At 37.0% G+C, this 18,631-nt stretch overlaps 1 protein-coding gene across 1 annotated transcript in view; it reads right to left on the minus strand.

Moving 5' to 3' along the window:
* GRIN3A (glutamate ionotropic receptor NMDA type subunit 3A) overlaps positions 1-18,631 on the minus strand; it is a 216,105-nt gene that overhangs the window by 146,677 nt on the left and 50,797 nt on the right. Inside the window, exon 2 of the mRNA XM_056117035.1 lies at positions 4,452-5,056. Within this exon, the coding sequence (XP_055973010.1) occupies positions 4,452-5,056 (605 nt within the window). The remainder of the gene's footprint in view (positions 1-4,451; positions 5,057-18,631) is intronic.

Below are 18,631 nucleotides of genomic sequence, written 5' to 3' on the forward strand. Positions count from 1 at the left end.
GGTTTGAGGATATGGGAACTGAAGTAGCCCCAAGAGATGGATCTGGAATTCAGAATTGAATTGCATCCCTGCCTTCTATAAATAGCTTCATTCCTCCACCCCAACCCCCACTGTTTGGACACATTTCCAAATTTTATGGAATACAAAGTAAAAATGTCAACAAAGAACACAATTTCCTCTCAGGCAAATAAAAACTTGGAAGCTCTCCTAATTTGAAAAAATTCCACAGCTTAAAACTTCCTGGATGCTAGATTCAGCAAATTGGAGCCGTATTCATCAAAAAAGAGTCCCAAGGAGATACATATTTATAATGTTCCTTGTTTAAAGTCCCTATGACTTAGTGAAACTTTCACAGTTGCTCTTGGCATGACATATGTGACAGACAGCGAAGAGCAGGCTCAAAGTATTTCAGTGAAATTAGTCAGTGACAAGAATTCCTACAGAAAACACTTGAAAACACAGGCATTAAGTGTTGGTCCCTAAGATTCAAAATGCCAAGGCATGTGTTTTCTTAAAGTACTGACTCCCTAGCAGTCCTGGCAATGCAAGTTAACTTGGGAAGAATAGAAGGGCATGCTAAGCCATGCCCATAGCAATGGGGTCTTCTTGGGGATCCAGGGAACTACTAGTATTAGAATCCAATTCAATTCCGAGTTTCAATGTTCAATGCAACTGCATTTCTATTTTGGAGGAAGGTTAGGGGGCAGCCACATCATGCAGGGTTTGGAAGCTGCTCCTGTGGTACTTAAGAGACATCTGATTGATACTGGGGATTAAACGTGGGCCTCCTGCATACAAAACGTAGACTTAGCCTGTTGAGCTATCTCTCTGGCCTCCAGAAATACTGCATTTGTTTTCAGTAACTATTGAAACATACAGGCTGACTAAACTCGTTTGGTAGAGTTCCTCAAGAACTGAGGGAAGATCATGTCTCCTGATTTATATAACTCTAGGCTGAAAGAATATAATGTGATCCAAATTAAGAAAGATTTATATTAATTCTGAAAGGGAATGCAAATTGAGATGAACCGGCTTAACACTTCTCTTATAAAGTACTAATTGAATTACCTGAAGCATGCCATTTGACTTTTCGAGTTAGGAATGCTTACAGTTAAGGAAATTGAAATTTTCAGAGACTAAATATTTTAGGTAGGGTCACAATATCACTAAATTTTTGTGATGGTAGAAGGAAATATTCATAATTTGAATTATCGTGTAACCTCAAGTTATTCAGGTACTCTTCTAATGTCTAGCAATAAAATTTGGGCTATTATCAATGTATGCCTTGAGGATTTTTAAAAATAGATTTTCTTTTCTTTTTGAAACTTTCCAAGTGTTTCACAACCTAAAATATAATAGGTCCAGAATTATTAGATGAAGTACTTTTACGACTGATGAAAGGCCAGTAAATCTTGTTATTGCTTCACTTTACAAGTATATAGATGAACATAGTTTAGAGGGAGAAGAATTAGTTGCATGTTGAAACATTCTTCAAGGTCAACTTAGAAAATGTCAGCTAAAGACAAAGGCTCATCACGAAAAGAATAGATGTTGTCCCAATTAAGAAATGATAACCAAATAATTAGATCAATGAAAGTGGATTTAAAAGATGATCAATTAGAGGAGAATCTACTCTACTGGTGGGGGAAAAGATGGAGATGATCAGTTTCTTGAAAGCAGGGGCCTGTCTTTATGTTTGAAACTTCTGGTTTTATAGATGGGTCTGATCTAGTCTTCAGTAGCTGCAATAAATATTTTTGTATGAATAAATGAAGCAATCACTGCATACTCATGGAAATGAATTTTATAAGTTGTTCAGAAAAGAAGAGCAAGATTTTGTAGCTATCCCCAAAGCTTGAGTGATTATCAGGACTACGATTAATTCTCCAAGAGTTGTGAGACTCTTAGGCCAACAAGAACTAATAAACTGATAGTTCCATCAGGGTCTAGACTCTAGGAGTTGATAAAGAATGAACAGGTGCCTTACCAGGCTGTGAGTAACTCTACAGTCTTTGGTGAGGTTGATTGGGGCCTTCATACAATCAAGGGCAAATCCTAGGAATAGCAATTAATTCCTCAAACTCATACTCAGTTTCACTGATGTGTTCAGCATACAGCAAAGGAATTAAATATAGATATAATCAATTTCAATCAATTTCGATTTTAATTTTTAGAAATAAAAAATTTCATATACTAGTGATTAAAATTGTAAGGTTTTATATTTTTACTTTTGATTTATTTAGTACAGGGCTTTGATATTGTTGTAAACATGTCAAGACTGATGTTTTACCAGTTAACTGTCATTCACTGTCCATATAGTATCAATCTCTTAGCATTATAAATGCTCCTCTGTGGCATCTTATCAAATTAACTGCATTTCCTGCATCATACCAAATCTTCTTCATTGCCAGCATAAGGTCCAACTGTACTGTCTTTTCTTTTTCATTCTGGGAGAATTTGCAAATGCTATTCATGTATTTGTAAATTTGCTCAAAGAAGAAAACTACTCATTTTCCAAGATCCAATTCATGTATCTCCATTTTCAATGTTTCTGAGAAGAGCTTATTATTTCTTCTCTGTGTCTCAAATTTTTAGAATTATGTATTTCATTATTTTATAATTAATAACTCATTTTTTAAATTCTCATTTTCTAGATTGTTTGCTCCAAATGACAGAATGCAAGCTTGTGTTTTATGTGCCTCACCCTAGTCAACTATTAGCCAATGGTTATTAGTATAAACACACATACAAATGAAATTTTGGTGTTATTACTAAAATATATAAAATATAACTGTCAACTTGAAAATATATAGTTAGAGACTTAGCCCCCGAGTAGATTTTTCTGTACTTAGTTATGACAGACATTTGCACTGTCATGCAAAGACTCAAAAATATAAAATTCCTTATCCTTGTAGTCACACCTATGTAGTTTTCCTAGAGAAATGCTCTCTATAGTCTATAGCCTAGGCAGCAAAATCCATGTTTGGGGTGATTTCATTAACATTTTAAAATGTTAACAATTCTGTCAGCCCAAACTGAAAATGACTGTGTGAGAAATGAAAGCTTGCATAACTCTGACACTCGCTATTCATGGCTCATTATCCTCAATACTTTCATTATGCAGTGAAGAAGTGGGGTCAGCCTCGCAGAATTTAGGAACAATTAAGAAAATTACCGTATGCAGATGTGACTTATGGACTGAGAATAACGAACTTTCTAAAAAGGCTGTATTCAACAAGATAAATACATATGATGAAAAATCCACAGATGTTTTATGGCTTAAGGCAGCTTTTCAGTTATTCATTATAAAGACTCCTTCCAGGGTTTTGCTCACTTTCCTTGACCCTTGCTTCACTTTGAAACTTTCTCTTTCACTGTATTCCCCAGGGACTTTAAGATGTCTTTGGTATGTTTCCTGAGGTTCTTTGAATTCATTCTAAAACACACCCATGGAGATAAAAACATTCTCACTGACCCTTATACGCTGTGAATCGCTGCTGAGTTCTGAACTTCACACTCTTACAACTTTCAAAGTTGTGGAATAAACATGTGGAAACAGCCAACCACAAGGGCAGAGGTTATCCACTAAACTTAACTTTCATCAAGAAAAAGGAAAAGAAAGAAAAGAAACTTTTAGATAAATTTTATTTATTAGCCATACAACAGATAATATAGGATAGAATTATATAGTTTCCTTTTTATTTGCCCTTTGTCAATTTCAATCACCTTTGTCAATTCCAATCAATGTCTGATAAGGGCCTGCTATATATCATCCATCCATTCATCTATTCTTGCATCTATCAATTTATCATCTATCCATGCATCTATCATGTGCACTTTACATAAATGCATATAGGAAACAAAGAAGTAGTGCTCAGTGAAGTTAAATTAGTAGCACAAAAATTGTAGGTTGTAAGTGATTGAGGCAAAATCCAACCTCAGAGAGACTGGCTGCTCAAGGCCTATACCTTTACCCATTACTCTAGGTTGTCTTAAACAGCAAGGTCTGGAAAGAGAAGGAAAATTCTATTTCCTGCTTGGCTAACCTTTATAGATTTAGAGAGATCTGTCCTAGTATGTTGATATGGGAGAGAGTGGGAAGAGTTAGAAATGAATGTTACTTATTTATTAAGAGCCAGGTATAGTGTTAGATACTTTTTATATATGATTTTATAGTATCTTTAGTGTTAAGCTGGTCAGTCTAATTTTAATTTGCAAATTAAAAAATGAATCTCAGAATTTTAAAATAATCAGCCTTAAACCAATAGAGAGTAAAATAGGGTCTTAAAATGATTGAGCATATGAGTAAGATATGAATATCTGACTCCTAATAAATATTATTAGAATATAAAACTACTCAGAGCCACAATTTCTGCCAAATGGCTAAATAGAAACATACACTTCCTGTTACAGTCCTCTGAATTGGGATGTAACCCAGATTTTTAGCCTACCTGGATAGGTATTGTCCTGAAGTGAGATTTGTAGTTTCCACATCCATGCAGTTCATCGTGCTGGGAATGAGAGCAAGTTCTGGTTGGATCATGGTGGCTGTGGCGACAGCTCTTGCTACCAGTTCCATGGCATCTTGTACATAGTACTCAAAGACAGACTGTGTAGTTTTCCCATGAGCAATGAGCCCTAAGGGCAGACCTTCTGTCCTCAGTTCCTCAACGTTCTGGGAATCTCCCAGAACCCAACGCAGCTCAGGGGGCGTTACCCCAAACTGGATGGTAATTTCAAAGATCCGCCGAATACTTTCCATGTTGCAACCAAACATCACCATGGTGGATGTACTGTTCTTTATGCTCTCAAGTTGGACCTGCAGGAAGTTTAAGAGGTCCTCAGTGGAGGATAGGTTGGCAGTGATGTTGATGATAGACCCAAGGTGGAACTTGGAATTATTCTGGGTTAGGAGGAGGAAGTCGGTGATGTTCCAGTCTTCCTGGCACAGCAACAAGCTAAAATTGTACCAGTTGTTCATGGTCAGGATTGAGACAGTGACATCAGCATCAGAACTTAATGAATTTTCTAAACTCAGTTGTAGGTGAAGGGGATTCTGTATTTAAAGATATGAAAAAGAAGAATTAGAAAGCATTGGCCAAAGACAAAAACATAGGGTAATTTTGCTTTCTTATAAGGTGCAAGCCTTTATTTAACCCAATGATAGTCAAATATTTCTGGAATAAAAGTCCCACAATTTGGAAAACTGTATTTCCTGTCTAAAGGAACAATTGTGTAATTTTGATTGATTTCCTTATCATTATAGTTCTATATCAGAGTACTATATCAGAGTACTTATCAGAGTATAATACTCTGGCAAGAGTACTATATCAGAGGGCAGAATGTTCTCATATTAGGGACAAAACAACCATGCACTTGGTCTTAAATTTTTATTAAGTTTATCTATTTCTAAACATACACTTTTTTATGTATAACATTTATAACAATTGCTATTATTCACTTATTCGTTCGACTTGTCTCAGGTGAAGTAATTGGAAAAAATTATTTTTGCTTTTCCAGAAAACATCTTAGAAAGAGTACCTGCATAAAGATTGTGTGAAACATCAATGCATCATGGTTTCCTAAACTTTTAGCTCCTGTAGAAGGTTGCTCTAATACATGTGTGTTAAGGATCTGAATGTTTATGTTCTCCTGTCATACATATAATGCATACTTTCCCAATTAATTTATTTTCAAGGCACCATTATTTACAGTTATTCATGATTGAGATTCAGGCAAACAATGTTCCAACACCCGTCCCACCACCAGTGTCCCCAGTTTCCCTCCCTCCTGCCTCCCCCAACCTCCCCCACTTGTCTCTATGACAGATACTTTGAAATAAAATGGCTTTGATTTTAAGAACTTTAGTTTTACAATACTGTTACTGATAGGTTTTCAAGGCTGACACATTCCAACTTGAAAGACACCCTCCCCACAGAGTGACCACCCTACTTCACAGTTGTCTCAGTATCCCCTTCTCCAAACTATCCTCACCCTCCCTCCTCTGTGGTCTACATCCTATTCAAGGTCAATTCTCAATTTCTGCTACCTTTGGGCAGTTGCTGTTCCTCCACTATCCTTCTGTTTACGTGCAAATGTGAGAGATCAGTTTGTGTCCGTCCCTCTCTTTCTACTTTCACTCAGCATGATTCTTTCCAGGTTCATCCATGTAGCAGCAAATTGCATGATTTCCTCTGTTCTTATAGCCAAGCAACCTCCATTTTGTGTATGCCCCATAGATTTTTTAATCCAGGCATCTGTTCTTGGGCATTTGGGTTGTTTCCAGATTTTGAATATGGTGAACAGTGCTATAGTGAATATAGGCGTGCAAAAGTCTTTTCTAAACGGTGATTTTTGTGCCAATAAATGGAATTACTCAGTCATACGGAGCTCAATTTCTAGTTTTTTGAGAAGTTGTTTTTCATGTTGTCTTCCAAAGACTGAATTATCTACATTCCCATCAGCAGTAAATAAGGGTTCCTTATATGTTGACATCTTAAATATGTAAAGTGAAGGAGTGAGGTCTTTGTGAAGCTATCAGACTATCAATCCCTTTAGAATGAGGTTTATGTCCTTGTAAAAGCCTAAAGGAACTGCTTGTCCCTTCCACTTTAAAAAGAAAGGTACAATTAGACATTGGCAGTCTGTGACATATTAATGTCCTCACCTGAGTGGCACCTATTGGCTCCATGATTTCAGATTTCTAGTATTTAAAACCATGAGAAAGAAATTCTTGTTGGTTATAAGAAGCTTAGTGTGTGTGTGTGTGTGTGTGTGTGTGTGTGTAAAACAGACTTACTGGATTAAGATCTATGTCACGGTCATGATCCTCCTGTTGATCATCGATTTGCTCGAGCGGGCCCAGTAACGTCTCCATTGGAGACTTTGTTGTTACTGTGTCTGGCGTATGGAATACGTCACGGGTAGCTTGCCAGGCTCTGCCATGCGGGCGAGATACTCTCGGTAGCTTGCCGGGATCTCCGAGAGGGGCGGAGGAATCGAACTTGGGTCGGCCATATTGGCTGCGTGCAAGGCAAATGCCCTACCGCTGTGCTATCGCTCCAGTCCAAGATCTATGTAATCATTATAATATATAAGTATATATATATATATATATCCCTTTTTACTTCACTTTTATAAAGGACTTACTAATTTTTGTAAAAGATATTCTTTTACAAAAGAATATTTTATTCTTTATCACTGTTATCATGAAAATGTTTAGTAACACAATGCCTTACACATGTTAGGTGTATAATAAATAATGGCCAAATTAAGCTATGCTGCTAATGGAATCTATTAGACTATTGGACTATTTTAGAGAACTTGCCAAAATTCATGTCAATCTTACATGCAGAGAAATGAGGAATGCATTCTCAGTAATGTTTAAAGCTCTTGTACAAAAGATGTGTGCACTCCACTTACCCACTGAAAATGTGTAGTAAAACACGGAATTTTATATGTGATAAATCCTATTTTACATGGAGCATTGTGAAAGAATACTTACAATAGTGATAACATATTTTCACCTCTTATCATATATAAAGTACAATGCATAGTATGAAGAGCAATTTTGTACTCACTTCTTTTAATATGCAAAATTGAGAAAATTACAAACAAAAGTTTGGATTATAAACTCCAAGTTTTTTCTCTTATCTGAATTCTTCCTTCTCAGTGATCATGTTGAATTATTGAATTGTTTTTCTATTTTTAATTTTTCACTCCATGCAGGTTAAATTATGCTGGCCAACACAGTATTCTATATCTTGCATATAGGTCAACATCTTTTAAAAAAGAACTAAAATCTAGCTGAGCTTTAAAGTTTTGAAAGATTGAAGGTGTTTTTGATACAAGTAGAATAAAGAATGAGTATTCCAAAGTTTTATGGGAGGAAAACTGACAAAAACTGTAATGAGACCAATCATGGTGGTGGGTAGGATGACTTATTAGACTGGAAAATCAGTGGATGGAGGTTGACACTGGAGGTGGTACTAGTGTTGAAACACTGTGCATCTGAAACTCTATTATGAATAATTTTATAAATCACAGTGTCTTAAAAAATCATTTCAAATCAAACTTTTGATCAAGACTTATAATAATATTAATTATAATAATATGTTAAAATACAAAAAGGTTTTGGAAGATTACCTATTTTCAGCATTCAACACTGAGAGGGAAATTAATATATTTGGATTTGTATGAATAAATAACATTTATGTTTTCTTAGTTAGTTTTCTTCCTTTTTGTCTTCCCTTTTATTTCCTCCCCAGCCTTATTCCTCTTCCAGAAGGGAGGATAAGCCTACCTTTAGCTGAAAGAAACAAATTATTCCCTATTGTTTCCTTGGCCTTAGCTCTCTAGTCTTTTGCCAATTTTTTCCTAACATAAAAATACGACCATATCATTCTTCTGCATCATAATGCCTGAATCACTCATAAGCTAATTTCAAAACCAAGGGTGTTGCTTAGAAGACCATTTGAAAATGTTAACTTCACCCTCAATTCCCCAAATATGTACTCCAAGACAAGTTATATTGGGCATTTTATTTTCCTTCTATCAGAGTAAATATCTTCAAACCTACTAAAGTTTGATTTGCTGATGTCTCCACCTGGGAATATGTTTGCCTGTACTTATGCCCAACCTGCACAACCTAGGTCTTCCCTGTAGATTTCCAGAACCTAAGTTATGTTGTATTTACTGTTTATGGTTTGTTTACTATTTCTGCTCTTGATGTTGATGGTTTTTTTTTTCTCACAGTATTTTTTTCTGATTTCCTGCTATGGTGAATTAGATTTTTGTTTCTATGATTGTTCCTTCCATTGCTTAGGAAACAGAATTAATCATCTCAAATCATTTTATTAACCCCTCTTTTACAAAATTGATCAAAGTGTAGCTATTATAATAAATGTTTAACTCCCACACTAGAATGAAAACATTTTAAGGTGAAGGACCATATCTCAACTCTCTCTTTCAGCACAGTTCTAAGTATAACCAAAGATAATTTTTGTCAAAAGGAATTTTCATAGCTAAATTCAATTCAAGGGTCATGATCATAACTTCACTGGAAGACTGTGAAGACCATTTCCAGAAGAGCTTTAAGATCTAATAGTTTGCCCCTAATTGAACAAAGAAAGACCTATTAATATAATTCCTACAGAGAGACTCACTAGAGCACTGTGTATGATACCAACTCTAAAGGAGCAGAGGTGAACAGGTTCTGTATTTGCCTAGAAGGAACGTAAGCATCCAAGAGCTGACAGAAAACAAATGCCTTTGACAGGAGAAAGTGACAAGGAAATAAAATGAAGGCTCATCCCTGAAAATAATTTTATAAAGAAATCTCAAATGTTAAAGTCAATTCTCTCAGAGACTTAAGGGACACACTTCTTCAAACAAGCACTTAGTGATTATTGGTTCAAAAATAAGCTGTGATATATCATTTACAGTGTAGCTTCATATGGGGTATCTCGGTATTTCTATCTATATAATGATAAGTGTGTGGATGAATGTTCTCACAATATACAAATGAATACTTAAAACACTAAAATTCAAGACTGACAGTAAAACTTTCATCAATAGCTGGGACAAAAATATTCAAGAGCTCTATTGAACTATGGAAACTGAACCTATAATGTGAACAAATCTTTGTATAACTTTAGTTTGCATTTTGTAAAAAAAAAAAAACAAGCCAAAAAAAGGCATATTTAAAAAAAATTCCCACATAACTTCCTAAATAAGAGTTACAATAACAGAGCAGCCAGAGTCAAGAAGCCTTGTGCTACCATGCAGAGAAAATAAAACTGCCTCATAAATGTGTTCCATTTATATAAATTAAAATAAACCAGCTTAGTGCACAAGGAGAGGAAGAGAAAATACGAAGTTAAGTAGGACTGATACTCTCATTGCCCTAAATGAATATACTCTTTATTACATGTGACATGTTGTATTTAACATTATAAATTATATATTATTATACTTAATTGCATATACAAAATCATATATGTCAAATTATATATGTAATTTTAGAATTTTCAAATAATTTTACTGGAAGGGGAGATTGGTTAGAGTGGTAAATTGTCCCCCACGCACCACCAGTTCATGTAACTCTACTCACTGTGTCTAAGCATCAAAACTTCAGGCCTGCCAAGCCTCACCCATGAGGAAGCTAATAGAGGAACCCAGGAATGCAGGACCTTTCGCTGAGATCTCCAAGCCCACTCGGTTTGGGACTGGGCCTCCTCCTCCCAGCTCCCTAGTTTTCCATAGCTTGGCAGTCACATCCACAAACTGCCCCCAGTGCCATGTAATCTCATCAATAGCCAAGATCCAGAGACTATTAAAAAAAAAAAAACACTCCCAGAAGAGAGTGATGCAGTATTTCCTGGAGCACTCAGCTGGGACCTCTTATACTCTAGCACACTGATGTACCTAAAGTAGCATACATTTGTTTGGTTTTAATATTCTTGCTTGTATTCTCTTAAAAGGGCTTAAATGGCCCCAGAATGAAATCAACAACCTTCACACACTTCCCTCTTATCGTGGTAGGGAAGATGCTCGGTGGTGGGATGGATGTTTAAATATTATCTGCAATGAACTATTGCAAACTACTTTATGAAAATAAAATGTATAAAAATCGCAAAAACAAAAACAGCAACAACAACAACAACAACAAAACCTCCAGGCCTGCAGTACCTGGCTGAGTGTCATAAAGAGTAGTCCCTGGGCCCCTAAGCACTGATGGGGAATCACTTCTTAGATGTATATGTAGACATATGTATAATTTCCCTACACATTGAATTCAAAGGTTGTTCAACCTTTGACTCTCTAGAAAGGACACAATGATCAACTCAAATCAATTGATTTTTGTTTGGTTATTTTTGGGGGACATCCCAGAGAAACTCAGGTGACCCAGAGGCACCTCCTGGTGATACTTAGCTAACTGGCTGGTGGGTCATAGCAAAGGACCAAAGATGAGTGCTAATCAGGCCCTGTGGTGATGGGAATTATCTGGGTCACTTTGCTGGTATTTGGCTTGGGGAGTGTGTATCCTTTAGAACTACATCTTGTGACGTAGTGTGGGAATAGAACTGGCATCAGCTACACAGAAGTATGAACTTTAACCACTGCACTATCTCTTTGACCCCTACTCCACTGATTTTTAAGGGCTTTGTTCTCATCATAGTCTTATTTAAACATTATTTTGAAGACTGAAATTCCCGAAAGCATAAATAAAAGAAGGGATGAAGAACAGCTAGATTGAATTGCACTGATGGCATCTCAACAAATCAAGGGCAGAGCTGGAGGTTGAGAGTAGTAACAAAACATTTACTTGTCAGCTACTGAGACATGCAAAAGTCTCAAAAACGCATTCAATGGTGCAAGAAAAATTGCTTCACCTACTCTGTATCACACTAGATTTATAATTAGTAATGTGTTAAAATGCAACAGACAGAAACATCTAGCGAGAACAGTATGCAAACACTGAAAAAGAAAAATCAAAGTGTAAAAGACAATTAGGACACATCAGAAAATGCGACATTATAAGACATTTATAACTAAAATGGGGGAGAACTAACAACTGGGGATCAATATGAAGGAATAAACATAACTTATATTAATGTGTCACTATCACTGTCACTGTCATCCGGTTAATCATTGATTACTCGAGCGGGCACCAGTAGCATCTCCATTTGTGCACAAAGTTCATATATCGAATATGCCATATGAGTTGCAAATCACAAATGAGGAGCTAGAGTGATAGTCCAGTGGCTAGGATATCTGCCTTGCATGTGGCCGATTTGGGTTTGATCTCCACCATCCCATATTTTCCTCAACCAGGGAGCAGGCCTGGCCAAGGTGCTGTCCCCAGACCCCTCAGCAGGCTGCCCCTTTCTGAAGAAAGTGGCTTGACTTCCATCTCCTTGCCAGCTAGGGCAGTTGGAGTGCACAGGGCAGTGGGAACAACAGCAGGGGTCTCTGTTTGCTCCTGTCCCAATTCTCTGAGGGTCCCTTCCCAGGTACTGTTCTGATTGGTCTTGCATCACTGCAGTGGTGACATGGCCCTGGCAGTCAGCATTTTTCAGATTCTCACACTCCAAGGCACGCCCCTTGCTCATGAAGCAGGCAGAGCTGGGTTCCTTTTTTCTCTTCTGGCCTGTCTGTCTGTCTCCCTCCCTGTTTGGGAGCCCAGGTTATCCTCACCCTACTTTTGGACATCTCTGTTTTGTAATTATGTGCTTGGTCCCAGGGCGGGGTGGGGGACTTAACTTCTGTCCTCTGGTTCTCCTTCCACAGTGTTCTCACGTAGTTTATTTAAGGGGACAAACACTGGAACAAGGACTGTCCCCCACTTCTCTACACTCCATCCTCACCCTCCTTCCTATTCATCCACCTTCCTCTGCATTCTCAGACTTCTGCTATACCTTTCACCTGTTCCCTAGCTACCCTCCTCCAGCCCCTCTCTGGGAAAGGGGTCATCACTTGAGCTATAAGGATGGAAACCAATGTTCCATTCTCTTATGTCTCTGCCCACACCCCAGAAGTAAAATTGAGAAAAAAAAATTTACTGTTATACCTGGAAAAAAATCACTCTGTTAGGCATGGTACTGAGTGAAGAGCCAGGAGCACCTGAGCACCACTGGGTGTGATCCAATACCACAACAACAACAAAAATCATGATTTAAAAAATATGGATGAGAGTTGAGAAAATAAAAAGATTACCTGGGTAAACAATATGTAAATTTGCTTTGAATGAGGATCTCCCAAGAAGTGTTCTGGGGGGTCTTAAAGTTCCCTCCTGGTAATTCTTGACTAACTTGGTCAGCAGTTTAGTGTTAGGGCGTGAGAATCTGTACTGCTGAGGATTATGTGGGCCTCTGGGGCAGTGCTCAGAATCTTCTGGGTCTAAACCTGGAGATGATGAGGGACCGTGAAGTGTCAGGGATCAAACTGGGGTGTCTTAAACCCTGGTACTATCTCTCTAATCCTAATATATAAAATTTTAATTCCACTGTAGCACTGTATCACTGTACTCCTGTTGTTCATTGATTAGCTCGAGCAGGCACCAGTAACATCTCCATTGTGAAACCTGTTACCATTTTGGGGATATCAAATATGCCACAGGGAGCTTGCCAGGCTCTACTGTGCCTTTGAGATACTCCTGGTAGCTTGCTGGGCCCTCTTAGAAGGACGGAAGAATCAAACCCAGTTCGGCCATGTGCAAGGCAAATGCCCTGCCCACTGTGCTATCGCTCCAGTCTTATACAATTAAAATTAATTCCACCATGCAATAAAAATAAATTTCAGGGGTCTGGAGAGATAGGAGGTAGGGCATTTGCCTTGCATGCGGTCGAACTGGGTTCGATTCCAAGCAATTCCATATGGTCGCCCGAGTAATTCCTGAGTGCATGAGCCAGGAGTAATTCTTGAGTCCATGAGCCAGGAGTAACACCTGTGTATCTCTGGGTGCAACCCAAAAATACATAAATAAATAAATATAAATAAATAAATAAATAAATAAATTTCAGGGAACTGAGGATATGGTTCACCGGTAGAGACCTTGCATGGATAATGATTACCTGACTTCAATTCCCAGCATTGTTCAAAATAAAAACAAACTAAATAAATACTTTAATAAGTTCCAGACCTCTTACAAACATAATGTCAATTCATTGGAATATAGACAAAATAAGTAAATATGTCTCATAAATAAAAATGTTAGAGAACTATAAAGATGATAATTCTCAAAAATGATAGAGAATCACATTAAGCTTATAACAACACACCTAATCTTTACTATGAAGTATCTGTCCATGTATTTTTTTGGAGGGTGGCATTTGGAGTAATACCCAGGGGTGCTCAGGGATCATTCCTGATGGTGGTTTGGGAACTGTATCTGGTGCCAGAGATTCAACTAGAATCAGCTGTATGCAAGGCAAGTGCTTTAACTCCTGTGCTATCTCTGGTCCAACCTCTGTCATTTTTAATGATTAAAAATTAAAATAATATGAAATGGGGAATATTTATAGTAATTTTTATTGACAAAAGAATAAACACTCACAACGTAGAAAGGATATCTACTAATCAATAAGGAAGTAGAATACTTGTCTAAGCATTCCTTCAATCAAGAACAATAATTTTGGTGCCAAGAATATAGCTCAGTGGGAAGGTAGATGTCTCACATGTATGAGGTCTTCTGTATGTATCCCCAGCATATTTCTCTACCATCCTCCCCCAAAAGAAAAATAATTCTATCTTTATTCTGGGGGAGGATTTTAGCATCAACATCAGGTGGTGCTCATAAGTTACTCCTGGATCTACTCTTGTTTGGGGGTTGCTCCCCACAATACTCAGAAGACCATGCAATGCCAGTATCCTGCATGGGCTTATAGCAAGCGAAGTGTATGCTCCAGACTTCTGAGCTCCCTCAAGAAAGATCATTTCAATCTTCCATACTAAGCAAATGTGCTTTGTAAGAAATTTCCAGTGAGTAATAGCCAAAATCTGGAAACAACCCAAGTGCCCTAGAACAGATGACTGGTTAAAGAAATTTTGATACATCTACACAATGGAACAGTATGCAGCTGTTAGGAGAGATGAAGTCATGAAAGTTGCTTATAAATGGATAGACATGGAGAGTATCATCTAAGTGAAATGAGTCAGAGAGGGACAGACATAGAAGGACTGCACTCATTTGTGGAGTATAAAACAACATAACATGAGACTGACCCCTAAGGATAGTAGATACACGGGGCAGGAAGATTGCTCCATAGCTGGAAGGTTGCCTCATGAGCAAAGGGGAGAAGGCAGCTGGAATACAGAAGGGATCACTAAGAAAATGATGGCTTGAGGAACTGGCCAGGATGGGAGATGTGTGCTGAAAGTAGAAAAAGGACCAAACATGATAACCTCTCAGTGCCTCTATTGAAAATCATAATGCCCAAAAGTAGAGAGTATGGGAAATCTTGTCTGCCATGGAGGCAGGGGGAGGGTAGGAAAGGGGGGTTATACCTAGGATATTGGTGGTGGAGAATGTGCACTAGTGGAGGGATGGGTTTTTGATCATTGTGTGATTGTAACCCAAACACGAAAGCTTGTAACTATCTCACGGTGACTCAAAAAAATTTTAAAAAGAAAAAAATATATCTGTTGCTTAATAGATAGAAATATATAGGCAAATTACCTATATAAAACATATAAGTAACTAATCATGTAGTACAATGAGTTATAGAATTTCTATAAATGAAACTAATCAGATACACTCATAGTGAGGTTGGAAAGAGTGTGTCTCAGGATCGTATAATAATTACAATCGGTAAGGGTGGTAGGTTAAGGCAAAATTTTGTACTGCACATGCACTAATTAGAACTTCATAAAAAAGAGATGTATATAAGATGATTGATTATTATATGTCAATAAACTTATGTAGTGATTCATAAAACATACACATTTAAATAAAATGTGGTCATATTTTGACTACCCTTTAATCTTCAATTGTCTTTAGAGTCCTGAATAAATTGTTGAACTCATTGCCTAGTTCTGTATCTTATTTGATTCTGTATTGTTCTTTCCTGTGATATCTACAATGCTCTTGCTTAAATCCTAAGCAACACGTGTTTCAGTAAGATAAGCAAGTACTGAGTCCCATTTACTGAACTTTAATACATCTCTCCCCTTATGAGACATATTAAAGTGTAGTAAATGGGGCTTAGTATTCAGAAAAAAGCCAGGCCCATCACTTAAGGCCTAACTGTCATTTACAAGTCACTAATATTTCTGAGTTATACATTTTCACCTCTAAATCAGGATAACATTACCTCCTATCCAACCTGAGAATTAAATCTGAGACTCTGGTAATATATAAAAGTACCTGGCACAGAAATGTAGGCCCAATTAGAATTTACTTTAAAGTTAAGTCATCGTGTTGGAAGAGCTTGGGAAAGTCAGTGCGATCCAATTTTTTTTTCTTTGCCATTGTTCCTGTTCCATTTTTTTCTTTTTTTGGCCTATTTTCCATACAGCAGTCTTTAGAACCAATAACTTTTTACAAATATCTTTTACACCAGGAAAACAGTGACTTTACTGTATGTGGAGAGAGATTATTTATTTGGGAGACATTCTGTTCACAGCAGAGTATCCCTCGTACTCCCAATTCGTCTTTCCTTGGTAACTTGTTCCAGGGTCACTTTGCACAGTCAGGAATTTTTGGTGCCAACTCTGTGGCACCAAAATTTTTTTGGTCCTATCCATCTGTGCTCCCTGAGGACAGATTCAACACTTTTCTGGATCAGTTAAAATTTCAAAAGCGGGACTGTTTTTGTGACATGAGAAGGATCCTGAATTGATGCTCTGCATAGTCAGTTGGAGGTGTAGACTGTGTACAAACAAATGAAAATGCCCCCTCTACACCCCACCTCCTTTCAAACAGGATTAAGCCGCAGTAAAGAACCTGTCAGACAGTTTGAGATATTCTCCAACAAAAGAAAAGAGGTTTGAAAAGATGGAGTACTTGCAGCTTCCCTTAGCAAGCAAACCCATTAATTTTTGCCTTCTGGACCAAAGCTCAGAAAGCTCAAATAAGCATGATATTTTCATTACTTAGAGATGAAATTCCCTTTCCTTTCATAAGTATGCTAATTACTAATGGTATTCACGGGGTTCAGAACTGACATTATGCTGCTCTGGCTTCTCAGCCAAAGAGATTGCAGGAGGTTTTCTGTTTCTCAATATCTTACACCTCATTTGACCGTTATTATGTAGAAGTCTTTTATTTCTGAAAATTAAGGCTTATTACTTTAGAAACCCAAGCTTTAAAATAAATTTTATGTTTGCATTAAGAATCAAGGCAAACATAAAGCCTAATCCATGCCCAGAAATTATAATCTAATAATAATAATAATACACATGAAGAGCTAATACCTACTGATGTCCCTAGTGCTTTATGCACATTGTCTTATTTTAGCCTCACAATGGCCTCATGATGTTACAACAATAATTAATCTCCTTGAGCAGATGACAAAATTGAGGCTCCAGAAGAGTGAGTAATTTCCCCAAGATTGTGCAGCTGCTAAGTAATAGAATCTGGATCCCAAATCCAAATTTACAGGGCTTGAAATCCTGTGCTTTAAGTTATTACTCTATATTACTCTCTATGATTGTTAAGAGAACTAGAGAGCTTTGGTTTAGTACATTTATTATCGCTTCAATTATTTGAAGTAATCTTCAAGTCCCTTGCAGTAAAGTCACTTTTTCTCTCTTTCTGTTTCCTTTGTTGTCTTTATTGCAGTGTGCTGGGGGTCACACACTTGACTATCATAGATATGATTTTTAAATTTTATAGCAAATTGTTTCATCTTCCTATACCAAAGATCAGATAATTATACTTCATGAACTTTCAGGAAAAACATGAGGGTTTAAAAACAATTTCAGTTCGTATTTTACCACACAGGCATTGGTCAAAGTATGCACCGACATTTGAATGAAGCTATATATACATTTATATGTATCAGTAGGCAAATGATTTACAACATAATTAAAATTTGTTGAAGTATTCAAACTATTGTTACTGACATTCTCAGTGACAAACTCTCTATATTTTCTTATAATGGGAACTATTGAAATGTACACTATATAATTAAGCTATCTGGCATACAAGTTTAATTTCCTATGGAAATTTGATTACTTTATGTCAATGCAGCTTGAAACTATTATTAAGAGATGGTTTATGTCACATGCTAATTTGGTTTATAACACTAAGAATGAAAACTCAGCTAAATCTGATTATTTCTATTTATAAATACCCTCTAGAACCGTCACCAGAGTTGACATTAACTTTTTCTCAGTTCAACAAGTCTAAAGTAAAATACAAGTACATACTTTATTTATTTGAACCACAGTACAACTAGTTGTGATGCAATATGCCTTTCATATATACAGGTTCGGGGCTGGAGCAATAGCACAGCGGGTAGGGCGTTCGCCTTACAAGCGGCCAACATGGCCGACCCGAGTTCGATTCCTCCGCCCCTCTCGGAGAGCCCGGCAAGCTACCGAGAGTATTCGATATGCCAGACACAGTAACAACAAAGTCTCCAATGGAGACGTTACTGGGCCCGCTCGAGCAAATCGACGATCAACGGGAGGGCCTTTACCTTTACCTTTACCTTATATACAGGTTTAGCATTTCAATGTCAGTTTTTGTAATATATTACAAACAATTTTGTAACTATAAAGTCAGCTTAATTGCATATTGGTTGCTTCATTCATTTGGAAGTGAAAAAAATTATTTCACATTCATTGTTTGCTAGCTGACATTGACCAGTTCAACACTAAAAATAGTAATTGCAGGCACTTAAACTATATCTTAGTAAATTTCTACTTCAGCACCTATTTCAAAACTTGTGATCTACTAATTATGATTGACTTCTGCTAAAATAACATTTCACTTAGATTACTAGGTATACATCAGCATAATTACTGGTTTAAAGTAACAAGGCTTTGAAAATATTGAATCTTTGCTGAATGTCTTAAAGTTTCTCTGGTCATTCTGACAGTGCTTTCTCATGAATTAGTGATTAAGCCCAAAGGGTTTTTAAGAAGTTCTGGGGACTGCAGGTTCATAGTAATGAATCCTGAAGAA

The sequence above is a fragment of the Sorex fumeus genome, unplaced genomic scaffold (assembly GCF_029834395.1).
Source record: "Sorex fumeus unplaced genomic scaffold, SorFum_2.1 ptg000034l, whole genome shotgun sequence".
In the NCBI taxonomy this organism is placed as follows: Eukaryota; Metazoa; Chordata; class Mammalia; order Eulipotyphla; family Soricidae; genus Sorex; species Sorex fumeus.